The sequence below is a fragment of the Protopterus annectens genome, chromosome 3.part1, assembly GCF_019279795.1.
Source record: "Protopterus annectens isolate FY-2018-M chromosome 3.part1, PAN1.0, whole genome shotgun sequence".
Lineage (NCBI taxonomy): Eukaryota > Metazoa > Chordata > Ceratodontiformes > Protopteridae > Protopterus > Protopterus annectens.
In genome coordinates, this window is record NC_056732.1 from 217317001 (window position 1) to 217336095 (window position 19095).

The following is a 19095-nucleotide window of genomic DNA, read 5'->3' on the forward strand; positions in this document are numbered from 1 at the left end:
TTTGGGACACAGGATCTTAATTGAGTAGATATTGTACGGCTTCATTAAGTTTAATTCTGTTAGCTGCCAAAAAAGCAATTACTAGAAAATGGAAATCTAAATCAACTGTATTTGAAGTACTAAATACTATAAAGAGATAACAACCTATAGAAGGATCTTTAGAAAAGGAGAGGAGCAAAATACATAGAAAATAAATGGAATTTGTGAAAATAATACATGCAGAATAATGTTCAGGATGAGAAGTGAGGTTTAAGAGAAAGCAGGAATTGAGTGTGTTCATCTCCCTCCCCAGACCTCATGCCGGGAGTTTGAGTCCCAGGGGCCTGGAGAGAAGCAGAAGTAGAAGCAGCAGCAGAAGAGGCTGACGAAGCAGAGGTTACGGGGACAGCTGTCCCCGATGAAGGGCGCAAGCCCTTCATGATTAATTTAGCTCTCCTGTCCTTCAGAGCCCGCGGGTTGAAGCCTGCGCAGATAGGGCAGGAGGTAAGTAAGTGGGTCTTGGCCAAACACCCTACACACAGTGTGGCCATCGGCTGGAGACAGCTTATGGCCATACTCCGTGTACTTCCTAAACAATGGCTTGGGGATCTCAGCCATCTTAGGACACAACAAAAACTCCACATATCTCCACAGACACACACACACTCGCTCAAAGAGGAGAGGGAGCATTCAAAGGGCCAAAGGGAAAACTACTACTTACTTTACTTTTTTTTTTTTTTTAAACTTAAAAAACAACAACAGACAACGCGGGTATAGGGAGGTTAAAAGCTAAGAGAAGAGCCTACTCTCACATCTGAAAGGGAAAAGGCAGAAAACTTATCCAAAAAAGCCTGGAGCTCAGCAACCACGAAATGTAGCTTTTCAGAGGCAAACGAGATCAGAGGGAAAGGAGGAGACAGGGGAGCATTATGGGCAAGGGGAGGAGCTTGGAGCTTGGATCAGATGCTAATGATGCAGCCATCTTGGATCCAATTCGGATCTGAATCCCACAGGTTGAAGAGCAAATTAAGTCAACTACTTCAGATTAGAATGTTAAACTAACCAACAGACCAAAGGTAAATGCACACGGCATGAAGAAAAAATCTACCACACTGTAAGCAAGAGGAAACAAATGGAGAGGGCAGGGCTCAACCATCCACTAACCACCACCCCTTAAGAAAGTGACGCTTACTAACAGGTAATTGTTAAAGAGAAAGGAATGTTCCCTCTAACTATTTTAAAGTTAATGCAAAAAAAAAAAAAAACAACTACCTTCTGGTCATTCACTTAATCTTCAACTTATTCAGTAAGTTTGAGAAATCACTGGCTACTCTACTGGTGCAACATCAACACAGACAATTGTGACCCAAGCTCTATCGTTTCTGACTTATATACAGTCATACCTTTACAAGTACTGTCCCAGTGACAATTCTATTGGTGGACTTTTGTCTGCAAAAATACATAAATATTACTACATGATACTCTAACAGACAGGACAGTTGTGTACAATTAACATAAATGTAGATGTTAAAGTGTATTCACTGTTGCAGTCCTGACTTATGGGATTTCCTGCTTTGGAAGCCCTTGGTTGGCCCGAATACCAGAGTAAAAAATTCCCTCCTCCCTGGGCTGATGGACACCCTACCCTGACGTTAGTATGGTTGAGTATAAAGGGAGCCAGATGATGCCATAACATCAGTTTTTTCTTGCCCCTAGAATGTAGGAACTCCATAGACAAACCTTGAGTAAGGGACGAGGTTAGAGGAAAGGACACCTGTAGGGCAGCACTGCAGAGCATCCTCTGGAAGAGGTGGACAGAGAAATAAGTTGTTGCTGTAAGGAGAATAGGGGGATGGAGGGAGGGAAAGAAGACTGCAACAGTGAATACACTGGAACGTCTACATTTACGGTACGTGTACACAACTGTACTATGTTCTTCGTGTTTCCCTGTTGCAGTCCTGACTTATGGGATGATTCCCAAAGCAGAGATGAGGGTGGTAGGTGCCTTAAGGAGAAGAAAGTATGTCCTGCAAGATAGCAATGGTAAATCTTGCTCTGGACTTGGGGAAGGCTGACAAGTGGAAGTGTTTGGTAAAGATATGTACTGATGACCAGGTAGCTGGTTCAATAATGTCTTTGGTAGGTACTCCCCTCAGGAATGCAGTGGTGGGAAAAGTGGGCCTATCAGAGTGAGTCCTAAGATTCAGGATGCTTTTTGCCATGGGAGGTGTAACAAAAGCAAATGCAGTGAGAGATCCACTTGGAGACAGTTTTTTTGGAGACAATTTTCTTTGCCCTGGGCTCTGAAGGAAAAACAAACAGTTGTTTCGATTGTCTGACAGTTTTAGTCTTGTCAAATTAGTAGCGAAGTTGCCTATGTACATTTAGGGAAGAAAGTAGGCAAGTATGTGACTTGGTTCAGAGAAGTGCCCATGACCACCTTGAGTGGAATATAAGAAAGGGTTCCACTGCCATGAGGGTTTGCAACTCAGATCCTTCTAGCTAATGTGATAGCCAGTAAAAGGGGAGTCTTCCAGGTAAAGAATTTAAAATCAGTGGAAGCAGCTGGTTCAAACAGGGGCAAGGTCAACTTTTGTAGAACCAAGTTGAGATCCCAAGGATGGGTGGACTGCCTCCTGGAAGGTATGATATGCAGCACTCCCCTAAGAAACTGTTTCATTAGATGGTGGGAAAAGAGAGGAAGAAGAGCAGAGATGTGTGATGAAATGGCAGAAGTGCACACCTCAATGCATGAAAAGGAAAGGCCTTTGTCCATCAAGATAGCTAGGTAATCAAAAGTGGCTGAAATGTTGGTTGAGACAGGGTTGAGGCCTTGCTGTTGACACCAAATGAAGAATCTTTTCCACTTGGAAGATTATGTTTTTCTAGTACTGGGTCTTCTAGACACTGAGGACATTAAGCACCTAATTACACAGGGAGTGTTCAGGACAGAACTTTGTTGAATTATCCAAGCTGAGAGTTTGAGATTCTGCAGGTTGGGATGCACAAGCTTTGCCTGAGTCAGCAGATCTACTCTGAGGTAACTTTCAAACTTTTTCTTTGATCAAACTCAGTAGCAGGGGGTACCTGTGCTGCCTGGGCCAGTCTTGGGCTATCAGGATGATTCTTGATCCTTCTGCCCTGACTTTTAGGAGGGCCCTTGGAAGGAGAGGCAGAGAAATGCAAAAAGAAGTAGGTGGATTGAGAGGAAGGAGAGGGCATCTGTCCTCCAAGCTGTGTAAAGTTTGTTCCTGGAACAAAATCTTTTTACTCATTTTTTTGTCAGTGGCAGAGAGGTCTATTTGAGGGGATCCAGTTTCTGGAGTATGCTGAGAAATGTTTCCCGATGCAGCTGCCACTCATGGGGATCCATTAAGTGTCTGCTGAGGTGGTCTGCTAGAGTGTTCCAACCCACAGGAAGGTACTGAGCTATCAGGTGCAACCCCATAGCATCGGCTGTCTCCAGTATCTGCAGTGCCAGCCGTCAAAGAGAATAGGAGTGGGTGCCTCTTGTTTATGTACCACATGACTGTTGTGTTGTCATGTTTGATGATTAGTACCCCTGGTTTCCAGTGATCCTCTAAGGCCATCATGCCCTTCTGTACGGTCATCAATTCCTTCCAAGATGTGTGCTTATGTCTGAACTACTCTTCTCATTTTCCTGGGACAGAAGCTGCTGGAAATGGGCTCCTCAGGCTGTGTCTGATGCATCCGTGGTTAAGGTTTGGCCCTGAGGGATGAACCTGAAGGGGAAACCTTGGTTCTGTGCACATGCTGATGCTCACCATGCCAGTTACTCCATGAGCTAGTAAATTAGCTGGATTTCTGTCACCAGAGACTGTGAGTGCTGGCACCACACATTCTTGAGGTACCACTGAAGCTCACTCATGTACAGCCTGGCCAAAGGGATCATTAGTACACAAGATGCCATGTAGCCCAGTGCTCTGAGGAATTCCCTGTCTGAAAGGCATTGCCTCTGCATGTTTTGTAAGTACCGGATTAAGAAGGATGCCTTGTCTGGGGGGAATGAGGGCCTTCAGGAGGGAGGAATCCAGCAGAGTCTCCCAGGAAAACTATCCCGGTGGAAGGGTTTGTGTTGGATTTGCTGAGGTTTATGAAGAACCCTAGGGAAGACAGTAGGGTCTAGGTGAAGGCCAGATCCTTGAGGAGTTTTGACTGAGCTGTGGCTTGAATGAGGCAGTCATCCAGATAAGGATGCATTTAGACACCTCTTGTTCTGCAGAAGCCGATCACAGTGCCCAAGGATTTTGTGAAGACCCTGGGAGCAGTAGACAAGACAAAGGGAAGTGCAGAGAATCGAAAGTGACTGGATTTTTCCATAGGAATGTTTAAGAAGGCATCTTTCAGTAATAAAGTGACCATTACAACCTGAGGAGTGATCATGGGAAGAAGCTTTTGAAGTGTAAGCATTCTGAATTTTGGAACTAGGAGGGACTGATTGAAGATGGGCAAATCTAGGATGGGGTGCCAAACAGGCTTACTTCCTTCGGACCAGGAATAACCTGGAGTAAAACCTTTTTCCTTTCTGGTGGTCTGGTACTGGTTCCAGAGAGCTCTGAGAGCACAGGTTGTGAATCTGAGAAATGGCCTCTGCCCTTTGTTTTGTGGCCTGAGAATCTTAATGTTTCTTTGAAATTGAGCTTGAAGCCGTATGAGATAACTTCCAGAACCCACCTGTCAGAGTGGATGAGTTTCCTGTTTTACTTGAATAGGGAATGTCTTCCTCCTATCTTGTTTATGTTTGAGGGTGGGGGAAGAGTCATTGCTGATCTCTGCTAGGGCCCTGTGGCCTAGAACTCCCCAGCCTGGGTGTTCCTGAGGACCACTGCCTTGCCCTCCAATACTGTTGCCACTGTTTATGAGGCCTCTCTCTTTGGGTTTTCCTCTGAATGGGTTTGATGGGTTTTACTGGGAAGGAAAGGACCGATACTTAGTGGGAAAAGTACAGTTGTGTACACTTACCATAAATGTAGATGTTCGAGTGTATTCACTGTTGCAGTCATCACATTTGGGTTATCTGCTTGCAGTAGCCCTCAGTCGGCCTGATTATCAACGTCTTGGGTCCTGCGTCGGTTGCTATCTCATCTTCATTGACGTCAGGTAGTCAGGGGTATAAAGCATACAGCCGATGCCATTACATCAGTTTTTCTTGCCTCAGATGTCAGGTGCCCCTTAATGGGAAGCAATTAAATATATATATATATATATATATATATATATATATATATATATACACACACACACACACACAAGGTTATACCTCCAACAAAAAAGCAAATACACCAAAAAGCTTTTAAGCATAGTAAAGGAGCGTAGAGGTATAGCCAAAAGATGTCAGGGGGCTGGAGGGAGGGTAACCAGGACTGCAACAGTGAACACACTCAAACATCTACATTTATGGTACGTGTACACAACTGTACTATGTTCTTCATGTTTCACTGCTGCAGTCATCACATTTGGGTACATTCCCAAGGCTAAGGATGGGAGGAGGAATTTAGATAGCATTAGGACCAGCTATAAGGCCCTGCAAGACTGCAGTGGCAAAGCCAGCTCTGGATTTAGAGAAAATTGGCAAATGGTAATGCTTGGTGAAAGTATGTACAGAACTCCAGGTAGCAGCTTCTAGGATGTCTCTGGTATGGACACCTCTGAGAAAGGTTGTAGAGGTAGATGAAGCCCTGGTTGAATGGGGTCTAATCCCCTGTGGGATAGGTTTTCCATGGTGCTTATAGCAGAAATGAATGCAATGGTCTATCCATTTAGAAATGGTTTGCTTTGAAATAGCCTTCCCATCTGCCCCTGCAGCAAATGCCACCAGCAGTTGTTCAGATTTCCTTTGAGGTTTAGTCCTGTCCAAGTAAAATCTAAATTGCCTGTGCACATCTAAGGAGTGCAGTATCCATTCATCTTTGTTCTATGGATTAGAAAAGAAGGTTGGCAAATGAATGGATTGATTAAGAGCCACACTGGATACAACCTTGGGCATGAAGGAGGGATTGGTCCTGAGGGACACCATGTCCGCACGAAAGATGATGAAAGGCTCCACTGCCATAAGGGCCTGTAATTTAGATACCCTTCTTGCTGAAGTGATTGCTAAAAGGAAAGCTGTTTTCCAAGAAAATAATTTGAACTCTGCACTTGCAGCTGGCTCAAAAGGAGGCAGAGTGAGTTTTTCCAGTGCAAAGTTAAGGTCTCAGGCTGGAATTGGGGCTCTTCAGGGTGGTTTTAAGTTTTTGGTCCCTCTGAGAAACTGCTTGAGCAGTGGGTGAGAAAAGAGGGGTAAGTTCTGTGTTGTAATGAGATGAAATGGCTGAGGCATGAATTTTGATGGAGGAAAAGGAAAGGCCCTTGTGAAGCATCTCAGTTAAGTATTGTAAAATCTGTGGTAAATTGGGTGCTGCTGTGGCCATCCCTTGAGTTTCGTTCCAGGCACAGAATCTTTTCCATTTTTCAGCATAAGATTTTCTAGTACTAGGCCTCCTTGCCTCCAAAATGACATCCGACACTTGTTTACTGAGGGATGGTAACGGAAACATTAGGTAATTAGCCAGGCTGCCAGGTTCACGGTTTGAAGCTGGGGGTGCAGAATCTGGCCCTCCTGCTGTGACAGCAGGGTAGGGGTCTGAGGCAGGTGCCATGGGGCTAGCTGTGAGACACTGCGCAAGAGGGGGTACACCAGTGTTGACGTGGCCAGTCTGGTGTAATCAGTATCATCCTTGGTTTGTCCTGTTTGATCTTTAGTAGTACTTTGGAGAGGAGAGGCAGAGGAGGAAAGGCATAAAACAGGTCTATATCTGGGCTCCCCCATTTGTTTATCAACATGTTGAAAGTCTTTGGTTCCAGTTCCCACTCGTGTGGGTCCATGAGATTTCTGCTTAGTCCGTCTGCCAGTGTATTTAGCTTTCCTGGCAGGAATTGAGCCTGTAAATGCACTTGGCAGCTCAAGGTTGTGCTCCACAGAGCTATGGCTAGTCTGCAGAGGGGGTAGGAATGGGCACCCCCCCCCTGGCTTGTTTACGTACCACATAGTGGTGTTGTATGTCTTTACCATTAATTGTCCTGGAAGAATGTGGTCCTTGAAGGCTGTCAGAGCATTCTGTACAGCTAACAATTATTTTAGATTGATATGCAGGTGCATTTGGCTTGGGTTCCATTTGCCCTGAATGCACTTCCCTGCCAGGTGAGCCCCCCCATGCATAGTCTGATGAGTCTGTTGTTAGGGTTTGGGTGGCAGGGGGTAAAGTGAATGGTAGTCCCTTGCTTTGGTGGCAGGCTTCTGCCCACCAAAAGAATTCTAACCGTAGGCAATGTATGATAGGAATCATTGCTTCTAGATCCTAAGAATGTTGACAACATAGGCTTTTTAGATACCATTGTAGTTTCCTCATATGCAGTCTTGCATATGGAATTAGAAGAATGCACGAGGTCATAAACCCCAATGCGTGCAGTATTTGCCTTGCAGATAGCAGGGTTTTTGTGGCCACTAGTTTGAAGTAAGCTGTCAAATGAGTTTGTTTCTCTAGCGTGAGGAAAGCCATATGGGAAGTTGTGTTCAAGCTTGCTCTCAGGAATATAATTTGTTGACAGGGTACCAGCTGTGATTTAATTTCGTTTATGGTGTACACCAGACAAGTTAGCACCTTTTGAGCAAATGCCAGATGATTCAAAAGTATGCCCTGGCTTTCTGCCTGAATTAGACAATCGTCCAGGTATGGGTATATTTGAATATTTCTTTACCTGCAAAATGCAATGACGAGCTAGGCACTTTGTGAATACCCTGGGCACAGTAGATAAGCCAAAGGGCAGTGCAGAGAACTGATAGTGCATGCAGCCTGCTTTGAAGCGTAGGTATCTTCTGCAAGATTCCCTGATTGGGATGTGCAGATGTAGGCTTCCTTTAAATCCAGTATTGCCAACCAGGCAACTTTGCCTATCATGGGAAGCAAATGGTGAAGAGTTAGAATCTTGAACTTTGGAATCACCAAAAAGGTGTTTAGGATAGAAAGGTCCAGGATAGGGCACCATGCGTTGTCTTTTCTGGGTACCAGGAAAAGTCTTGAGTAGAAACCTTGTCCCTTTTCCTCTTCTGGGACAGTCTAGATAGCCTTTAATCTTAAGAGACAGTTCTTGCTTTTGAGCCTCTGCCCATTGATTTGGGGGTAGATCTGGCCAACCGTTTGGCGTAATGTGTGGAAGTGAAATCTGTATCCTTGGGAAACTACATTTAAAACCCATTTGTCCTGGGTAATGAGTTCCCAGTTTTTTGCATGCAGAGCAATCTTTCTCCCTAAAGGAGCAGTCAGTTGAGAAGTGCTTGGAAGTTTTAAAGTTAAGTCATTGAGACAGCTTACCATAGGGGGGAGTCTTACTACTCCCTGATTTGGAAGTGGGAGCCCCCCACTGCTTAGTCTTGTATGTACCCTGGGACTGAAGCCTGGTTGTTGTGCAGGTTCTGGGTTTGAACTGAGAAGGCCAGGAAGGGGCAGGAAAGAACCAATTTTTTGAGGGCCAATGCCTACAAAATCTTGAAGGCTGCACTTCTAAGAAATCTTTAACAGTTCGCATAGATTTAGCTTTTTCCTCCATCTTTTTAAGAACTTCTTCTGCTTTGTTGCCAAACAGGCAGTCCTGATTTAAGGGAGCATCCAGCAATTTAGTTTTAACATGATCTGGCAAAGACTGCTCCTTAAGCCAAGCATGCCTTCTAAGTACAGACCTGGTAACAGCAGCCCTGCAAGATGCCTCTAGTGAATCAAAACCATATTGCAAAGTATTTTCCAACCTGTTCAGCAGAATGCATTAAATCCTGTAAATCCTGATTTTCAGCACAATCAGGAATCAACATCATTTTCTGTTTAAGCAATCCAATAATATGCTGCTGATACTTAAATGAAACTGGCAATTTAAGGCCCTGATAGCCAAGGTTGCAGAGGTGTATAATTTCTTACCCAATCTATCTAGGGCCCTGGAATCTCTATCAGAGGGAGTAGGATTTTTGGCAGGGTTAGCCTTAATGCCCTTGGGTCCCTGTGAAATGGTCTCAGGATCCGCAGTAGGATTTTTAAAAAGGAACTTGTGAGAATCAGGAACCCTGTAATATCTATCAGGTTTTCTGGGAGCAGGAGGTAAAAAGTCAGGGTCCAAGCTAGATTCCGAAAAGGCATTGTCAAACAATGTCCAGCACAAGAGGGATAGCTAAAGTCCTGTGTTGGGGCAGGAGTAAGAAATCTCTAAGCCTCTTTTTAGAATCAGAGTAATCCTGGCTTTCCCAGTGAAAATGCTCCCTAAAAGTATGCAAGGTTTCATCAAAAGAAAAATCATCTTGGGGAAAAGCAGAGGGAATAGATTCCTCTACATCAGAATCCTCATAGGTAGAAAAGGGTAAATCCTGGTCATCAGAGGAGACAAAGTTCAGAATCCTGGTCAGAAGTATCATAAACAAACTTAGTCTTAGGTCTCTTAGGGGGGAAGGTTGGCTTCCTCTGATTAAAGTAATAAGGTATTTAACCATTCTTTTCATTTGTTTTTTAGGCATAGAGGCCTGACCATGCGGTATGGGTGTCGGTTTCCTAGGCATGCTTCGAGTTTTAGGCCTTGAAGAAGAAGATGGCATCAGTTTAATATGCAAGTCAGTAGGCCTAAATACACCCTCAGAAGCCGGTGCCTGCACAGCAGCTCTGGACCCATCCAAGGTAGAGACATCCGCAGGTTCCACAGTTGAAGCATCTCACGGCATACCGGACTCCGAATGGGGCTCAGTAGAGGCCTGCGTATCTGAAATAGCTGGTATCAGGGGCTGTGAAAGCACCTCACTGAGTACCGGCGAACTGGCGACTAGATCAGGAGAAGCGTCGTCAGCAGCTTTGGACCTAGACTAGACCTAGGTCTCTGTCTTTATCTTTGCATTTTTTCGGAATGTCGGTAGTCGGGTGGCTTACAGAGGACATATCTGGATAATTGAACAGAGCACCAAAATATTTAGAAGCGAAAATATACCGATGACGAATAGTTCGTGGTTTAAATAAGGCACAAAACTGACAGCGAGGTACGTTGTGGTCAGGGCCTAGGCAAGGAATATAGTACGAATGAAACTCTTTATGAGATATTTGACTATTACTGACATCGGTTTAGAGCAAGAAAAAGTTTCCCCAACGGGGTACTTAGCTTTAGTTGAAGACTTCGGTTCTGAAACTCGAAAAAAAAATTTCAGGAGTCGGCCAACTGGCACTTGCGAACTGCTTCTGCTTCGGGCACCGAACGGCAAGAAAGACTGATGTAATGGCATTGGCTGCATGCTTAATACCCCTGACTACCTGACGTCACGGAAGATGACAGTAACAGACATAGGACCCAAGACTTTGATAATCAGGCCGACTGAAGGCTACTGCAAGCAGATAACCCAAATGTGATGACTGCAACAGTGAAACACGAAGAACATCTGAACCTAGGTGGTTTGTGGAAGTCTGTGACAGTTTGTATGGATTTTGCATTATCCTCCATCTTTTTTAACACAGCTTCAGCCTTTGGTCCAAAATGGGAATCCTTATCCAGGGGTGCATCTAGTAGTTTAGATTGTTCTGGTAATGTCTGTTCCCTAAGCCAAGCATGCCCTCTGATGACCTAGTCAGGGACAGCAGCTGGGGTGGATGCCTCTAGGGCATTATATCTGCAGTGCAAGGAGTGCCTAGCTACCTGGGAACTGGAATGGTAGAGATCTATCAATTCCTTGGAGGTGTTCTTGTCCTCCAGGGAGGATATCTTTTGCTTCATTTTATCCAAAATACTCTGCTGATATTTTATCATATAGAACTGGCAGTTGAGGGCCTTCATGGCCAGGGTAGAGGAAATGTAAATTTTCTTCCCAAACTTATCAAGGGCCCTGCGTTCTTTGTCCTTAGGTAATGGATTTTTTGAAGTACTAGGCATAACTCCTTTGGTTCCAGGAGTGAAAAGCTGTGGGTCAGCAGAGGGTTTTTTAAAAGGAATGTGTGCGAGTCCAATACCCTGTAAAACCTGTTTAAGAGGGGCTAGGGGAAGAGAGTCTGGGTTGAGAGATGATGGCATGAAGTCATCTTCTTCTACTTCTAAAACTGGAGGGGAAGCCAAGGGTTTGTGCTGTGGGAGATCAAGGAACTCCCTGATCCTCAGTTTAGATTTGGGGTACTCCTGTGCCTGTCACCGGAAACACTCTCTCATGACGTGCAGTGTCTCCCCCCAAAGGTAATGTCCTCAGGGGGTGAAGCAGAAGGTAAAACCTCTTCTGATTTAGAATCCTCAAAAGAGGTAAGGAGGGGTTCATCTTCAAGGGCAGAGTCTTCCTGATCATAGTCCTCATCTGAATAAGGAGGTTCTAAAAACATCTCAGGTGTAGGGTCTCTCTTCCTTTTTTCCTGGTGAACATTGAGGGGGGGGGGGGGCTGCCTGCCTCTCTCACTAAAGAAATAAGGTCCTCTGCCAACCTGACCAAATCCTGCTGATAACCTGTGGGGTGGGAGCCTGTAGGCCTAAACACAGGACCAGAAGTCAAACTCTTCTTAGGTGTAGCTTTGGCCTTGGGCCTGTGCATGTCCGCTACTCTGATATGAGTCTGTTTGAAAGAAATAACCAACAGTGGCAGACACCCCGAAGGCACGTCATCGGTTGAGGATCATTTTCCGGAAGCCAAGGTCTGCAAACTGACTCCGCACTCAACCAACGAACTGAATGCCAAGGCCTGAGTCAAGGCTGAGGGACTCGACAGCAGTTAGACTCTAAAAGGGTCTCGACAGAGGCCTTGTGCCACCACCTCGCTCACATAAGGGGGCTTGTGAAGGCTCCTCTCCTCCTTCTGTGATAATGAGTCTTGGGGGACTGATGGACAGAGAAAGGCTGTCATCAGATGCTCTAAGTTTCGGTCTTTTTTTTCCTTCATTCGCTTAAGAAGCTCAACCTCGGGATGACAGACTGACACCATTGTGTGATGGAAAACAGACTGCTGACAAGGGTGCTTAGATAAGATTTTGGCCCTATGCCTTACAGTCCAAGAACTGAAATGGGTACACAGATGGCAATTAGGGATATTGTGGTTTGGGCCTAAACAAGTGACACACAAGGTATGAAAGTCGTTGTGAGATTTGTTTACCACAGCGGAAACAGTTGGTAACGTTAGCTGACATGCAAGAAAAAGAGTTCCCCAATGGGGTACTTAGCTTTAGAAGATTTCTGACTCTGGTGCGGACTGACCCACATAGTCACAACTGCTTCAGGCTCTGACAGCAAGAAAGACTGATGATATGGTGTTGGCTGGCTCCCTGTACACCCAACCATACTGACATCAGGGACGGGTGTCCGCCAGCCCAAGGAGGAAGGGTTTTTTTACTCTGGTAGTCAGGCAAACCAAGGGCTTCTGAAGCAGGAAATCCCATAAGTCAGGACTGCAACAGTGAAACTCGAAGAACATCACCTGCAGTTATGCTGGCATGCCAACATATGTGTTTTGCTCCTGGCTACATCACTTAACAATCCAAGTTTGATAGGCAGTCTTGAAGCAAAACAGCTAGACAAAAAAGAGGTGGACTGAGCAGCTGAGACCTGGCTCTCCTACAAAAAAAAAAGAGCAGATGCTACACCACTCTTCTCTGCAAAGACCACAGTCTTTGTGATAATAACATCCCCCTTATTCAAGCTAGCCAACAGTGATGTGATTTGGAGGTAATACACAGACAAAACATGCATACAACTAGCATCTACCAAGCATCAGTGCATACACTGTGGTGTCAGCATTGACTCAATATAGAAGTTAGCAACTCAGCATTGCTTTCACTGCTGAGCTGACTGCATGAATGACGTTTTGTTCTTTTATCATCCTCATGTTCTTAGGGACACAGAAAATTGCTGTCTAGATCAGGTGACAAAACAATGGGAATAATGGTCAAAGCAGAAGCTCAAATGATGTTAAGGCAGATAAAGGAAGCACTCACAATAAATGTCTAGCATGTCAACAGCAAAATGCCCAATTAAATAAATGGTTTTAAGTAATATTCATCCATATCAAGCATTTTTTGTTGAAGGCTCAAAGTTATTAATTTTGTTAAAAAAAGATTAGTCAACAGTAATTAAAAAAGCAGAAATGGAAGCTTACTGGATCTTTAATTAGCCAATCAGGAAATCGAACTGTATCACAAAGGTGTCTGAGGTAGTAGATATTACAAAACAGCTCATTTTCCAGCTGTGGATAATTGATGACTGGGATAGGACAATACTGGTAGAGTGCCCTTGTATTACTCTGAAGGCGAGGAGAAAAATCGGCAAGGTGGGCTGCAATCTTCTCAATCATTAAACGCCTGAAACAGACAAAAAATAATTCAGTTATAAACCACATTCATGCCCAACTTTTATTAAGAGATGGAAAACTAAAACAAATCTCTCTCTTAAAAATATCTTAATTTTTACAACCGTACAACAAATATCTTAATTCTACTTTACTTAACTTTGGAAAGGATCACATACAGCTATTTTTAAACCCCTTCTGTCTGCAGACCATCAGCCCCCCACAACTTACCCAGCCTGTTTCTTATGACGATGAAAACCATCTCCAGCCCATTTTCTCCTCCCATGATGTAAGAGTTGATTATTTTTTATTTTATTTTACATTTGTTGACCGGGATGGTCCGACTGGATACATATCCATTTTCAGCGGAGTCCCGGGGAGAAAAGCTCCAGACACATAACAATTTACAAATTTTAGGTAGATAGCATTAAGTAACAGTGAATACAGAAAGAAAAAATAGATAGTACAATAATTTCAGTTACAGAACATACAGGCTGATTACAGGCATAGCAGAATACATCCATCCATGAGGCATGAGACATACTTTAAGTTGTGGTAGTAGGTAATTGTTACCTTATTACCTAGGGTTTAGGATATTTTATTTAGACAATAATACCTAGATTAGTTAATATGATTGATCAACTTGTCTGGATGGACTGTTAGGGTAATTTGTTTGAAGTTAAAGTGAGGTGGAGAGGGTGGAAGGGGTACTAGTCAGGGTTGGTACAGGGACATAAGCAATGTGACTCAGGGTGGCTTTTAAGTTTGTGTTTAAATAACGTTGGCGAAGATTCTTGGGTAATGCCATCTGGTAGTGAGTTCCAATTTTTACCGACAGAGTTGGCGAAGAGCGAGTCACCTGCAGCGTGGTTTGATTTGGTCATAAGTACTAGAAGTTTGGTGGATGAGCGGAGTGTTCGATTGTTACTATAAGGGTGGATTATGTTTCTGAGGGCTGGAGTAGTGTCTGGGGTGGTGGATTATTTTATGGGCAACTATGAGCTGGTTGAGCTGGAGGAGTTGGTGTAGTTCCAGCCAGCCCAGGAGATTCAGGTTCAGACAGTGGTGGGTCCGGTACGGTGTGCCAGTTGCAAATCTAGCAATGTGGTTGTAGCATGTTGACAATTTTTTGAGATCGGTTTTACTCAGGTGGGGGAGGAGAGGGGAGGCATAGAGAAGGGTTGATAGAAGATGGGAGCGGGCAAAAGCAGTTCTTACTTGCGGGGTTAGGAATGATCTGATCCTATAGAGGCTGCCAAATTTCTTATTGATAGTTTTTATGGTTTGATTGATGTATACATCAAACCTAAGGTTGTCGTCGATCATGACACCCAACAGTTTAGTTTGGGTTACTGGGGAGATGATGGTGCCATTATTAGCTGTTATGTTGAATGATGGTGATTTGGTCCTATTTGTTGGGGTGAAGAGACGTAACTTAGTTTTGTTGGGATTTAGTATTAATCGTTGGTTTAATAGCCAATTTTCAGCCTTGTTGAAGGTGTTTTGGGTTATTGTGGCAAGGTTTGTAGGGGAGGAGGCAGAGCAGATCAAGGCTGAGTCATCTGCATATTGAATTCAGGTAGCCTCTGGAATGACTGCACTAAGTTCATTTATAAAGATGGAAAAAAGAAGGGGACCTAGTATTGATCCCTGGGGGACTCCAAGTCTGATGGGGAGGTGAGAGGAGAGTTTACCCTTCCACAGTACTGCCTGTTGCCTGTCTTGTAGGTAGGACTCAAACCATTGGAGGGCCTGTTTGTTTACGCTTTGGGCTTCCAAACTGTTCATTAGCATTTTGTGATCCACCATGTCGAAGGCCTTGGATAAGTCTAAGAAGAGGGCAGAGGACAGATTGTTATTGTTACAATAACTGATTACACAGTTATAATCATCTTGATCTCCCCCCACCACCAGGAACTCAAATCCCTAGAATTTTCTGAGAAACTCTGTACCAGCCAGTCTTCAATGGAGAAACACGCAGCAAGCTTCCCTGCATAAACATCCCCAAATGACGTGGTTATAACCATGGCAGCTCCACCCAAATCTCACACTGAGTATTCACCCTAGCAGCACGCCTCCTCTCTCCCATCAGGCTGGGCAAGTTATAAGCTGCTGACTCGCATCCTCCCACCCCCACTCCTTCCAGGTCCTGTAGCTGCTAACTGAACAGTGGCTGTCTGGGCAACATTAAAGGTGTTATACCTCTGCAACATGACAGCAGAGCAGCATCACATACTGTTTAAACCCTCTTCAAGACTACCTAGGTATTAGGTAACCATTTTGGTCAAGCCACTTAAGCAGAGTAGTCTTAACCAGCTTTAAAATTTCTTTTAGAACTACATACATGTATTCTCCTCAATATTCAAAGGGATAGACAATCTTTGACTATTTAAATCTTTTAGACATTAAATGTTTCATTCTTTCATTACTTTTAAAATAAATACTGTTTTGAGTACAATGACCAGATCTACCAATTGCAAATGACGTAGCAATGCATACACTGAAGATGTAAACTGTTCTGAATTTTTCCAAATCTTCTTATGCAGCTGTTACAACTAAGGGTGACAATTCTACAAAGTTAAAGATTAAGCTATATCCATTTAAAAGTATATATAAAACCTTTGACTTCCATAACAGTTTTTGTGTAGACTTATTTTTGTGTGAGCTTACTCATAACAGCAAATCTTTGTGGGAAGAAGTGTATAGCAGTATAACAAACTTCCACTAACAAATATATCCCCATTCAAGTGGCCCCTTCTGTGATGGAAACTCCTGTCTTGCACGGGTGCTCCTCTGGTGTCAGCTGCAACATATCCAATATAAAAGTAGGTTAACCAGTGTCATATTAAGTTCGTAAAAAATAAATGGCAATAGTACACAAGCAACAACTAAATCCACTTTATAATAACACAGTTATCAGCCTATAAAAAAAAAGACTATCCAAACTCATCCAACAGAGGATGGCATTTATACTGCTGGAAGAATACCTGACTAAAAGGGCTAATGTTATAGGGAGAAGAAATACACTGGTTGGACTCTTGCTGTGATATAAAATACAAACTATTTCCATTCAGATGTATAACATTTTCATCTCAAGGACCATCTGGCTTATTTCAAAATGTGAATCACTTCAGATCAGAATGAAAAAAAAGGTAACGAATTAAGATGAGATACACAAACATGAAAGCTGTGGGTCTTGAGGCTTGTGCAGAAAAAAATGGCTAAGACAACACTTTATAGAAGGGCTGAAGTACAGAAGGACAAGATGGCATTTGAAGAAAAAAACTGTAAAAAAGTTTTTGGTGGTCATTTTGGAGTTAAGAGAATCAAATTATTTAATTATCTTATTTTGAAAAAAATATGATATTTATATCTTGCTTTTGTTAACCGCTGAAGTCTGGCTCTAAGACACCCTTTTTCAACAGAGGGCTGGGGAGAAAAGCTCCAGTAAACAGAAATACAAAAATGCACTGGAATATATAAAAATTACAGAGATAACAGAATTCAGACCGAAAATGTAGACAATGAAGGTTACATTCATTAATGAGCACTCAGAAACATTTTCAACTTGCATTATTCTGGAAAAGGAATGCATTTAAAATTGCTTAAAATAGACTTGATTGGTCATTAACTAAGCAGTGTTCTGTAAGCAGTAAATCTGTGCATGAGGTAAGAATTTAGAAAAATTGGAACAGTAGTAATAAACTTGTACAAGACAAACTGTTTAGATACAATTTCTTAGGCACAAGTCAATAATATAAAGTTGCATTGGTCTAAACATGTTAATTTGTTAGCTTTTGGGAGAAGAAATGCAGAGACAGGCAAGGTAAAGACAGAGGAAAGGTAAAAAAAAATTAAAAGGAGTACCGACTTGTAAAGTAGCAGGAGAACTTATAGAAATTCATGGGAAAGAGAGAAAAGAGGTGTAAAAAATACAGAAATAATGTGAAATTGGGATTTATTATGAAGGAAATGGAAATGAAAATATCATACTTTTTTTTTTTTTTTTTTTTAAAGTACTGTGGTTTTGCTTGACTTGGAAAGAAGGTGGAAAATATTATGTATCTAAAGAAAACAAATGATAGCTCATCTTTCAAGCCTCAGACTGAGGGTAAAGAAAAAAGTAGGAAAAAAGAATAGAAAAAAGTAGTAGTAAGTATTAGTAGTAAGTAATGCAATCTTTAAGTGCTTTCGGGAGATATGCTATGTGTCAGGACATTGATCAGACATATGATGAACTAACACAAGTAAATTCCTATAACCAGCTACACTGAATTAAAAAAAAAGAAAGAAAAAATATTCACACAAGTGCTTCCAACAAAAAATAAATAAAATAAACAAGAATTTATACAGGAGGGTATGACCCCCCAACACCTCCATGTAAAAAGGGCCTTTCTTCCCAACCTCCTTACTTATCTCCACAGTTCTGGACAAAGGGTAAAATCACAGTACTAAACATTAGTTTTACTTTGTCTGCAGCATTTCATTCCAGAAGGCACTACAGTCAAAATTAACCTGCAAATCAAGAGAGTCAAAAGAAAATGCGACTCCCTGCTACCTCAATCCTATTCTTTCCAAGGCAAGCAAAACCACCATGAGAAACCAATATCAAATGGCAACCCTTCATAAATCACAACACAGAGGTTCTCATTGTTATTGCCATTTGATACATGTGGTCCGATGATAAAGAATTCAACTAATGTGACCAAGATGAAATGGCCAAATAAGCTGTCCAGTTGCAATTTAAAAGTCAGTGTCAATAAACTTCCCAATGAAAGTGTACCAAGACTATTAATGGTAGCAAAACTGTCTACAAGGCAGTAATGTGGTTTTGTGCCCACTCCCACGTATTCACTGCGTCTCCTGCAGAAAGAATAACCGTACACCCTTCCTTATATGCTTATACACTACAGGACTGTTGAGCTTTCAGCACTTTAACAGAAGGCAGTCTGGAAGAGCATTTGTTTGAAATGTCCTTGCAGACAAGACCAGTGGCCGAATTTAATAGATACGTACAGAGAAGTGCTCTTTGGATGACAAGAGATTTTCAGCCCTTACAGAGACACAACAGAGGTGACTCCAAATGTAACCTGACATTTATTGCTGGAGACCAAGATGTTGGAAGACAAAGACATCTCCCCTCCCCAAGGAAGACCACACTGATGTGACCATCACTACTGCTCCTGTGTCAGCTCTGGACCACAGGGTGATGTCACCCTACTACCAAGGTTCAGTGACCCAGATGCTGGAGAAGCTGGCATGAGGGACAGGAGTGAAAGCTCCTCTAATTGCCATTAGTAGTTATTACATAGTGGTTGTGGCTTGGTTCTGTGTGTATTAAGAACCATCATTAGAATGGACTGGAACATGAACTGCAAAGTATTCGGGTATCAAATACCCTAGTAAAGCAAACAGAACAAATCATAATTACAGACATTTCCTTACTGCTTTCCCTGAGGAAGAAAAGATGGTATAGAGGCCAGAACTGATTCTAACAAAACTAAATCACACAGATCTTAAGTTTTCCAACTCTCTGAAATTTTAAAGGAGGAGGGATAACCTTTGGCTACTGTTTGATAATGCTTAAGTGGACAATGATAGTTGAACTAGGATTGCATGGTAATTTAGATACAGGAAACTATCTACTTTATCCTTAAAAACAAAAATACACAGGCATTCTGCAAAACACACCACACAAAAAAGGTAAAACCAGTAAAATGCTTAGAACGAAAACAGCAGAAAGTAGAAAGGTCACCTCCGTAGGTTAAAAACACAATCTTTAATAT

The 19095-nt window shown here is 42.7% G+C and overlaps 1 protein-coding gene across 1 annotated transcript in view; it reads right to left on the bottom strand.

Moving 5' to 3' along the window:
- Positions 1-19095, bottom strand: part of DNAJC13 (DnaJ heat shock protein family (Hsp40) member C13) — a gene marked incomplete in the record, with an annotated part of 3140357 nt that overhangs the window by 1043852 nt on the left and 2077410 nt on the right. The window contains 1 exon segment of the mRNA XM_044066722.1: positions 13121-13322. Coding sequence (XP_043922657.1) covers positions 13121-13322 — 202 coding nt within the window.